Below are 11,332 nucleotides of genomic sequence, written 5' to 3' on the forward strand. Positions count from 1 at the left end.
TAAGTTGCTTTACTTGTGTCCAGCTCTTTGTGACCGTATGGACTATAGCCCTCCAGGCTCCTCTGTCCATGGGATTCTCCAGGCAAGAATGCTGGAGTGGGTTGCCAAACCCACCTCTAGGGGATCTTCCCAACCTAAGGATCAAAACTGCCTCTCTTCTGTCTCCAGCATTGGCAGGCGGGTTCTTTACCACTAGCGCCACCGGGGGAAGCCTCATAGGTGCCACACATCACCACTATTAGCTTCTTGGTGTATGTTTACCTAAAAAAGAGAAGAATAACACATTTTCCCTACTCCATTCTTGCTTCTAGTTTGGATAAACTTGTAGCAGCTAAATAGAAATACAATCTAATAAGTAAATTTGATTTGGATGTCAGTGGCTAATAATAGCATGGTGATGGTATTTTTTCTGGGAGTACTTTCACAAATGTATTTCAGCTGATTCTGATACACTATTTTAGGGTAGTGGGAGTCAAGGCGAGGTGTGGGTAGGGAGGGGAGACGGTTCTAGGGCTCCTTCTAACATGCCTTGACTTACTGATTATGAAAGTTCAGTATTTAACTTGAATAACTCTAGAGATAGTCATGCATTTTTTAAAAGAATTCAAAGTATTATCTTGGAATTCCAGAGAACTAGTGTGCTAGAAAAAGACAGGGAAGGGGAAGGCTAAAGAAATGAAAAAGACATTTGGGAATGAGTTCAAACCAAGGCGACAGAGGGGGCATGGGAAGGCCCCTGACCCTGACCCAGGACAGAATTTAGGAACATAATTGAACCGTATGCAACTTTGAGGTGTTGGTTGGGCTGCAGCTGAAATACTTCTGAGGTTAAGGAGGCCTTTGAAATGGTTTGGAACTGTTTGGTTCTCACACAGTCCTGCATACAGAACAAGGTAACAGGATTTCCTTTTCAACCAAGACTTGGAAGTTGGCTATTAGTTTTTACAAAAACATGAACCTCTGAAGCATAATGCATGCAAGATGGAGCAGACTTCAGCGGTTTAAGGGATGGCCTGACCGGAAACAGTCAGCAGCCATCAGGACAGCCCTGGCGGCTCCCCCTGCCCTCCCGCCCCCCACCGCCAACCCCACCTCTAAGCAGAGCCTGTTCCTCTGAGGGTAGTCTCCATGACCACATGACTAGAAAAATATCATCAATTTGGTTAGTTAATTGAGGGGAAAATGTTATTTAATATAATCGCCAAGTCAAGAGCATTAAACCAGAGACTTCCCTGGCAGTCCAAGTAATTAAGACTTTGCCTCCCATTGCAGAGGGTGTGGGCTGGATCCCTGATCAGGGAGCTAGGTTCCTGCATGCCTCACAGCACTGCACCCGCCCCCACCAAAAAAAAAAAAAAAAGCCCCAAACATAAAACAGAAGCAATATTGTAGCAAATGAAACCAAGACTTTAAGAAAAAAGAGCATTAATCCAGCCAAATATGGGATATATAGATGACAGTTTGAATATACAGTTGCTGTTTTTTCCAGTTATGTGTACTAAAGAATTTTTAGAATATTGGGCTAATTGGGTCTAGAGATACTCAAATGGCATTTTAAGACTTATTCTCTACAGCACCATGATGGCTACACCACAACCCAGATTTCTAGGGTTTCCTGAAATGTATAATTGCTAATGTTTTTCAAAGAAGAAAAATATTACTCCCACCTCTTCTCATTACAAACTATAGAGCTAATTAATGATCAGTGCCTGGTAATGACTTTCAGGATGGCCTGTGGAATTTTATCTGAAAATACTCGAATTTTTCATCTTAAAAGTTCTTCAGAATCTTTGTATATGCACACTGTGGTTTGTTTCAGGTTTAGAGAGTTCTGTGGGGTTTGTTTCTAATGGAGACATAGCCTTTTAATTTACAGCAGCATTCACTAATTAAAATTGTAAGCATAATTACTATCCATGATACTTATTATTAGCATGCATTCATAAAGCTCAAAATTCACTTCATCCTTTCAAGTACTGAGTAATTAGTTTCTTTGGATTTGTAGCTTTATCATCCTTTTATGTCCCGTTTGGAAGAAATAAACAATCAACCTCCTGGGAGACAGCTTTAAAAAGCTGGAAATATATTGTCCAGCTACTGCAAAGAGGCTGATACAATGCAGAAAATATGACTTTTCTTTGGTTTTAGTAGCCAGTTTTTTTCTTGCATTTATTCGGCAAACGACTATTGAGAATGTAATGTGTACTAGGAACCTTGGGGATACAGAGGTAAATCGTGAGATTTTTGTCCTCAAAGACCTTAAGGTTTTAGTGAAAGGGAAATAATATTGTACATATGGTATGTACATCAACTGTACCTCAATAAAAATAATAAACTAAAATATAAGGTTGTACACATATATGTAAAATTAACTATGGTGGTGCACGTACTTACATACCTGGTTTAAATGACCATCTACACTGTAAGAACAGGGAATGACTCTATTCTCTGATATATGATCAGCACCTAACATAGTATATTAAAATAGGAGATTTAATAATTAACTTTCTGGATGATTTAATAAGTGAATAATTGAACGTACTAATCTGTATTCTTTCCAAGATGCATCAGTGGGATGTTGACATTTTTTTCTCATCTGACTTGTTTTTATTGTTCCCAGGTTTCAGCCAGCATGGCTGTCTCTCTGCCACCTACCCTGGGACTCAGTTCTGCCCCAGATGAAATCCAGCATCCACATATTAAATTTTCAGAATGGAAATTTAAGCTGTTCAGGGTGAGATCCTTTGAAAAGGCCCCTGAAAATGCTCAAGCAGAAAAGCAAGATTCCTCTGAGGGGAAGCCCTCTCTAGAGCAATCTCCAGCAGCCCTGGACAAGGTTGGTGGTCCGAAGCCAGCCCTGACTCAACCGGTGTTAAAGCCCCACCCAAAATTTCAGAAAAAATCCCATGATGATGGAAAAGCAAAAGACAAAGCAATCCACCAAGCCAACCTGCGACATCTCTGCCGCATCTGTGGGAATTCTCTCAAAGCTGATCAGCACCACAGGAGATATCCAGTCCACGGGCCCGTGGATGGCAAAACCCAAGTCCTCTTACGAAAGAAGGAAAAGAGGGCCACGTCCTGGCCGGACCTCATTGCCAAGGTCTTCCGGATCGACGTGAAGGCAGATGTGGACTCAATCCACCCCACTGAGTTCTGCCATAACTGCTGGAGCTTCATGCACAGGAAGTTCAGCAGTGCCCCGTGTGAGGTTTACTCCTCGAGGAACGCAACGATGGAGTGGCACCCCCACACACCATCCTGTGACATCTGTGATGCTGCCCGTCGAGGACTCAAGAGGAAGAGTCAGCCGCCAAACTCGCAGCTCAGCAAAAGACTCAGAACTGTGATCGACCGAGCGAGACAAGCCCGACGGTGCAAGAGAAGAACTCAGGACAGGATCAGCAGCAAGGAACTGATGAAGAAGATCACCAACTGCAGTAAGATACACCTCAGTACCAGGCTCCTAGCAGTGGACTTCCCAGCACACTTTGTGAAATCTATCTCCTGCCAGATTTGCGAACACATTCTGGCCGATCCCGTGGAGACCAACTGTAAGCACGTCTTTTGCAGGATCTGCATTCTCAGATGCCTCAAAGTCCTGGGCAGCTATTGTCCTTGTTGCCGGTATCCCTGCTTCCCCACTGACCTGGAGAGTCCGGTGAAGTCTTTTCTGAGCATCTTGAACTCCCTGATGGTGAAATGTCCAGCAGAGGAATGCGATGAGGAGGTCAGCTTGGAAAAATACAATCACCATGTCTCAAGCCACAAGGAATCCAAAGAGACTTTTGTGCATATCAATAAAGGGGGCCGGCCCCGCCAGCATCTCCTGTCCCTGACCCGCAGGGCTCAGAAGCACCGTCTGAGGGAGCTCAAGATGCAGGTCAAGGCTTTTGCCGACAAAGAAGAAGGTGGCGATGTGAAGTCTGTGTGCCTGACCTTGTTCCTGCTGGCGCTGAGAGCGAGAAATGAGCACAGACAAGCGGATGAGCTGGAGGCCATCATGAAAGGACGTGGCTCCGGCCTGCAGCCGGCTGTCTGCTTAGCCATCCGCGTCAACACCTTCCTCAGCTGCAGCCAGTACCACAAGATGTACAGGACTGTGAAGGCCATCACGGGGAGGCAGATTTTCCAGCCTCTGCACTCCCTTCGGAGTGCTGAGAAAGTCCTTCTGCCAGGCTACCACCCCTTCGAGTGGCAGCCACCTCTGAAGAACGTGTCTTCCAGCACTGACGTGGGCATTATTGATGGACTGTCTGGACTGGCCTCCTCTGTGGACGATTACCCGGTGGACACCATCGCCAAGCGCTTCCGCTATGATGCAGCTTTGGTGTCCGCTCTGATGGACATGGAAGAAGACATTCTGGAGGGCATGAGAGCCCGAGAGCTTGACGACTACCTGAATGGCCCCTTCACCGTGGTGGTGAAGGAGTCTTGTGATGGGATGGGAGACGTGAGCGAGAAGCACGGCAGCGGACCGGCAGTTCCAGAAAAGGCGGTTCGGTTTTCTTTCACGGTCATGAAAATCAGCATTGCTCACGGGTCACAGAACGTGAAGGTGTTCGAGGAAGCCAAGCCTAACTCCGAGCTCTGCTGCAAGCCGCTGTGCCTCATGCTAGCCGATGAGTCTGACCACGAGACCCTGACGGCCATCCTGAGCCCTCTGATTGCCGAGAGGGAGGCCATGAAGAGCAGTGAATTAATGCTGGAGATGGGAGGCATCCTCCGGACTTTCAAGTTCATCTTTAGGGGCACCGGCTACGATGAGAAACTGGTCCGCGAAGTGGAAGGTCTCGAGGCTTCCGGCTCAGTCTACATTTGCACCCTTTGTGATGCCACTCGCCTGGAGGCCTCTCAAAATCTGGTCTTCCATTCCATAACCAGAAGCCACGCTGAGAATCTGGAGCGCTATGAGGTCTGGCGTTCTAACCCCTACCATGAGACGGTGGAGGAACTGCGGGACCGGGTGAAGGGGGTCTCGGCCAAACCCTTCATTGAGACGGTCCCTTCCATAGATGCCCTCCACTGCGACATCGGCAATGCGGCTGAGTTCTACAAGATCTTCCAGCTGGAGATCGGAGAGGTGTATAAGAACCCCAACGCTTCCAAAGAGGAAAGGAAAAGATGGCAGGCTACCCTGGACAAGCACCTCCGAAAGAAGATGAACCTGAAGCCCATCATGAGGATGAACGGCAACTTTGCCCGGAAGCTCATGACCAAAGAGACGGTTGAGGCAGTTTGTGAATTAATTCCCTCCCAGGAGAGGCACGAAGCCCTGAAGGAACTGATGGACCTTTATTTGAAGATGAAACCCGTCTGGCGATCCTCATGTCCTGCTAAAGAGTGCCCGGAATCCCTCTGCCAGTATAGCTTCAATTCACAACGCTTTGCTGAGCTCCTCTCCACCAAGTTCAAGTATAGATATGAAGGCAAAATCACCAATTATTTTCACAAAACCTTGGCTCACGTCCCTGAAATTATTGAGAGGGATGGCTCCATTGGGGCATGGGCAAGCGAGGGAAATGAATCTGGCAACAAACTCTTCAGGCGTTTCCGGAAAATGAATGCCAGGCAGTCCAAGTACTACGAAATGGAAGATGTTTTGAAACATCACTGGTTGTATACCTCCAAATACCTGCAGAAGTTTATGAATGCTCATAATGCCCTGAAAGACTCGGGGTTTACCCTAAACTCGCAGGGAGGCTTAGGGGACTTGTTAGACCTAGAGGAATCCCCAGAATCCCAAGATTCAATGGAATTTTAAGCAGGGCAGCCGCTTATGAGTTGGTTTTGCAAATATGTTTTCCTCTGGGTGGCATGAGACCTTCTCCTGGCACCCTGCACTCCAGTGTGTGGGGCTTCACCACACAGGCAGTGGTAGGTTGGAGAGGCCGCAGATGCTGAACCCATGTCAGAAATGGGTAACTGGTGAGCTGATTGCTTGAGCTGTTTAGGGAGTTCAGAAATGCAACAGGGGAAACCAGTTATTTGAAAGCTCAATAGCTGAGAGGAGGAGTAACTGCAGAGGAGCAGAGATGAACAAAGATAGGTATGCGTGTGACTGAGTGACGTGAAAATCAAAGTCAGGGTTGCCAAAGAAGCCAGGGGAGAAATTTGACTTGTGGTCTCCATCCCCCCACCAAGTTACTCTAGTTTATATTGAGCTGTGTTTTTTATATCATTTTTGTAGAATTCTTGGTTTTATAAATTTGATGTATTTTGGCTTATTCTACAAGATTCAAAACAGCTTTTCAGATATCTGTAGGAATAATATCTTCCTTGTGTATGGTACAGTGACCTTGATAAAATGCTCTTGGTACATCCTGTCATTTGGTACACTTATGCAGAAATACCCTACATCCAGAATATTTTTGGAAAATCAGTCCTTTTCTGAATTTAAATGATGTCTCTTTTGTAATGGTTAGAGTTTAGGAGATCATCTGTACCATGGATTTTTCAATAACAAAGTTAGAAGAATAAAACTGTTAGCTGCAATTAGTTATTAATCTTGTGGTAGTACATGTTTAGTTTGCTATCAGTAGCCAAGTATGATCTTTATTTTTACTTTTAACTAGATTCTTCAAATGATTGTCCATACAATCTCAAAGGCACATGGGTCCTTTTTTGTTTTGTTTTTACTTTAAAAAATTATTTCTAATTGGAGGATAATTGCTTTGTAAAGTTGTGTTGGCTTTCGCCATATATCAACATGAATCAGCCATAGGTATGCACATGTCCCTCTTCTCTTGAATCTCCCTCTCACCTTCCACTCCACAGTGGTCTTTTAAATCTGGGTTTGTTTACTGTATAAAAACAGATTTAATGTCTTGCTGAAAATTTCTGCCAGGTTTTCTCCATATGAAACCTGGACCAATTTTACTAAATCTAGTTCTCATGGCATCTTTCCCTCTACATTATGTTATTATTATTTTTTTCTATTATGATCAGTTTAATTTCAGTGTATTAAGGTTTTTGTAGCAGGAAATTGTTGTATTTTTCTCACCTGCTAAGTTTAGAGGGAGGGCTTCCCAGATGGTGTCAATGGTAAAAAATCTGCCTGCCAATGCAGGAGATGAAAGAGAGGTGGGTTCAATCCCTGGGTTGGGAAGATCCCCTGAAGTAGGAAATGGCAACCCACTCTGGTATTCTTGCCCGGAAAATTCCATGGACAGTGGAGCCTAGTGGGCTATAGTCTATGGGGTTGCAAAGAGTCAGACATGACTGAGCCACTGAGCACGCGTGCACAAGTTTAGATGGAGCCTGCTCGTGGTAGAGTGGAAGAGTTAACATTTGTAGAGGGTTTTTTTTTTTTTTTTTTTTGCCACTTTTAGAATATTTCCACATTCATCCACATTCATTTGCCTCATTTTTCCTCACGACAACTCTGTGGGGTAGACATTGCTATGATTCTCATTTGTGGAGGGTTAAATGACTTGCCCAAATTTACGGGGATAGTAAATACCTGATCTGGAATTTGAACTCAAATGTTTTGTCTTCAGATTCCATGTTGTTTCTGCCACAAAAACGAACCATTAATTTTTTTGAAATAAAGCGGTAACATAATTTGTTTAGAATCTACAACTCACCACTATAGTTCATAATCTTGAGATTGCATTCTTGGGAGCAGGGACGGGTGGGTTTTAAGTCCTTGGTGTGCTTAGGGCCTTTTGCTAGGAGGAAGAATTGTCAAAGTTCTCAAGAGCCCCCCCAAACCTCTGGTGGCTCCAGTTTCTGGAAACTCTTGTCTGCATCCTTAGGAATTTGGGAATTGCCAATTGCTGGCAATTTAGAGCAGGCATGGGAGTTTATATGCTAGTGAGTCATAATGATATGTTAGTGTTAATTAGTTTTTTTTCTTCATTTGATTTTATTGGCCTTAATTGCCACTCTTCACACACAGTATATCAAAGAGCTTTGTAATTTTGTTGTCAAATGTGCATCAGTGATATTATACTAAATGGTATGCGTTTGATGCTTTTATAGGGATTGAACCTGGTATTTTCCATTTAAACAATACAGCAGTTTTTTCTTGCTTTTTTTGTATAGAATATATAAATTACAAAGATACTTGTAATTTAGTTGTCAAAAACATATACATATTTTAATTTTATTTTCTCTAGAAAACGTTTACGTTTTGCATTAGGTAAACTAATGGACTTTGAAGCACCCCTTTCCTTCATCCCCTTTAATCCTTACAGCATGTCTCTGCCCTAATAAACAGCTAAATTCCTGTAATCTTCTTACTCCCTGAGGCATGCTTGCTCTGGTTTGTGGATTTTTTTTTCCCACTCCCTCTCTGTTACTCGATTGGTGGCAATGTAAACACTCTCCAATGTTAAATTCAACTTTTCTAGCATTGTAGGAATTCCTTTGAATGCATGTGACTAACAGCATGATTTATAGCACAACCCTCCCAGTAATCCCTTAATCAGATCACATTTTAATAAACCTCAGGAACATCTGGCTGCAGGAATTTCAATATGTAGAAATGCGGCCTATGGTTGTTTCTGTCCTCCTCACTGTTGAGATTGTAATATCCTAGACCCTGGTTTTATATTCAAGTCTTATTTTTGACAGTGTCCATTGTAAATGCAGTCACATTCTCTAGGGAAATTCACCACACTGAACGGAGCTTTTTTTTTTTTTTTTCCTGAAATGTAGACTGAGACTTGAGAAGTGAAAAGCATCTTTTTCCCATGAAACCTGATTCTACAAGTTCTCCTGCCAACCCGCTGAGGTGCGCTGCAGGGCCAGTGATAATGGCTGATGAAAATTGATGAATAGTTGGTATGAGGTCAAAAAGCTCCTTGGGATTAATAAATATGTACCGAGAAGCAGGAACAGGAGGAAAAGATGTCTTTTCCTTCCAAGTGAATTAAAATTTAGTTTTGCCTCAATTTGTTATCACAAAATATAGATGAAGGTAAAGATTTCTTTTTTTGGGTTGAGCTTGTGGAGGCAGAGTTTGTAAGCACCAGGGGTGGCTGCGGAAATGAATCATCACTTCGATGCAAATGATTTTTGATTGTGGTTATGTCTGTGTCTTCACTTATTGTATGAGAGGTGGTCTATTCTTTCGATGTTGAGAGATTTTGTGACTATATTATGTCACTATTTGATTTTTTCCATTTAACTACAGTGACCTACATAAATGTACCTCATTCATTTTGGGTGAGATTTTTCCTTTTGTGAAATTGCACTTCACTTTATTTTCATACACATAATTATAAAGTTTGTTTAATGGCTTCTAAGACCTTTCTTCTTCTTTTTTTGTATTTGTTTTAGGAAAAGTTCAGGCACCAGGATGCAGTGGTTTTATTTGATGATTTGTTGTGGAGGAATTTCCATGTCAAATGTTTTTAATTAAAATATGTTTCAGCACTTAATTTTTATATTTTAATATTTCTATTCCTTGTGAATATTATGGTTATAGTTAACAGTTGTATGTTTAAGTATTTGAAATAAAAGTTTAAAATTTGGAAACAGTGGGTATTGTGATTTATATTCAAATAATAATATTGAGTACAACATTAAAAAAAATGAAATGACATTTTTCCTCGAGGGAACTACAACATGAATTTGGTGCTTTTATAATAAAAAGGCAACAGAATAATGAATATAGTTTATACTAAAATAAGAAAGACCATTTGGTTCCAGATACTTAAGGTAAATATAGGATGTGAAATGAAAATTTAAATTCCTTTGACAATCATAAAAATACGATCCTCTGCCCCATAAAATTCATGCATTCATACACTCAACATTTTGATCAGAGTGGTTGACTTGCCAGGGCCACACAGATAATGGCAGAAGTGAGCTAGCCCCCAGGTTCTCTTGCCCAGTCCTTTCCCTAGAAACAACAACAACAATGGCGATCACAACAGTAATAATAGCTGCCACTGACCAAACCGTGTGGCAAACACTTTGCCTATGGTTTTCTCATTGGATTCTTTTGGAGTCAGTACTACTATTTTCTTCACGTTACATGCGAGGTCACTGAAGCTTATCTCAGCCCGAAGTTGACAGGACTGCACCTCCACAATTTTCCCTCTAGTTCTGTCCACCTTACCTTCACACTAGTCTGTCAGTGCCACATCATCTGTGAAATTTCAAGCAACTTAGTGCCACCTTTTCTGGAGACTTCCCCAGCTCACTCCTACTCAGAACAGAGATTTGGCCTGGCTAGTGAAAGTCGCTCAGTCGTGTCCGACTCTTTGTGACCCCATGGATTATACAGTCCATGGAATTCTCCAGGCCAGAATACTGGAGTGGGTAGCCTTTGCCTTCTCCAGGGGATCTTCCCAACCCAGGGATCAAACCCAGGTCGCCCACATTGCAGGTGTCTTCTTTACCAACTGAGCCACAAGGGAAGCCCTTGGCCTGGCTACTTCCATGAGTAGGGAGGGCACCAGGGTCTTTGGGGTACATGCTGTTTACCTACAAGTACAAACATATTTCAATATTTAAAAACTTGGTATGTTTCAATGGAAGTAGCCAGGCCAAACATACCAAGTTTTTAAATATTGAAATATGTTTGTACTTGTAGGTAAACAGGATGTACCCCAAAGACCCTGGTACCCTCCCTACTCCTGCAGCCCCAATCCATCTCCCAGGAAATTATATCCAGCAAGTAACAAGTTGACTGTGGGCATAGCAGGGGGCCTTAAGGGCTGTTCCAGTGCTGCCATCTTTGATTGACTTTTAAAAAATCCTACTATCTTTATTCTGTACTATTTCCCCCCAGCTTTATTGAGGTATTATTGACACATAAAATTGTCTGTATTTGAAGGATGATTTGATATAAATGTTCATTGTAAAATATTTAAAATATTTACTCTGATGCTGGGAGGGATTGGGGGCAGGAGGAGAAGGGGATGACAGAGGATAAGATGGCTGGATGGCATCACTGACTCGATGGACATGAGTCTGAGTGAACTCCAGGAGTTGGTGATGGACAGAGAGGCCTGGCGTGCTGCGATTCATGGGGTTGCAAAGAGTCGGACACGACTGAGCAACTGAAATGAACTGAACTGAACGGTCATGGCACTTGTGGGTGTGTCATTTAGCTTGCTAGTGTATTACAGTGAGTGTATAACGAGGATCAAGGTCTACTGGAAGTGGAGTCTTCTGCCATCTTGGAGCTGGTTGGTTCTAAACAGTTTTTGTCACGTCCCGTGACCATGCCATTCTTTTTAAAGGTTGTTCCCTGACCCCTTCCCTTTTGCTTCAACTGAAGATGTTTCAGAACTGAAGGAAGGTCTGTGTAGCAGAAGTCAACTGAGGGAGGGGCTGCTGAGTCCAGAGAATCAGGCAGAGGCCTCATCATGCAGGA

At 42.9% G+C, this 11,332-nt stretch overlaps 1 protein-coding gene across 1 annotated transcript; it reads left to right on the forward strand.

The window, feature by feature from the left end:
• Positions 1 to 2,117: 2,117 nt before the first annotated feature.
• On the forward strand, positions 2,118 to 9,474 carry RAG1 (recombination activating 1). The gene has a single exon (XM_061381163.1). It carries the CDS (start codon positions 2,576 to 2,578, stop codon positions 5,762 to 5,764), a length of 3,189 nt encoding a protein of 1,062 aa, XP_061237147.1. The 5' UTR covers positions 2,118 to 2,575; the 3' UTR covers positions 5,765 to 9,474.
• Positions 9,475 to 11,332: the final 1,858 nt, after the last annotated feature.

Source organism: Bos javanicus, chromosome 15 (assembly GCF_032452875.1).
Source record: "Bos javanicus breed banteng chromosome 15, ARS-OSU_banteng_1.0, whole genome shotgun sequence".
NCBI classification, from domain to species: domain Eukaryota; kingdom Metazoa; phylum Chordata; class Mammalia; order Artiodactyla; family Bovidae; genus Bos; species Bos javanicus.

Bases quoted from the DNA above. Each gene is read 5' to 3' on its own strand.
- RAG1 (XM_061381163.1), top strand. From the start codon at position 2,576: ATGTTGACATTTTTTTCTCATCTGACTTGTTTTTATTGTTCCCAGGTT.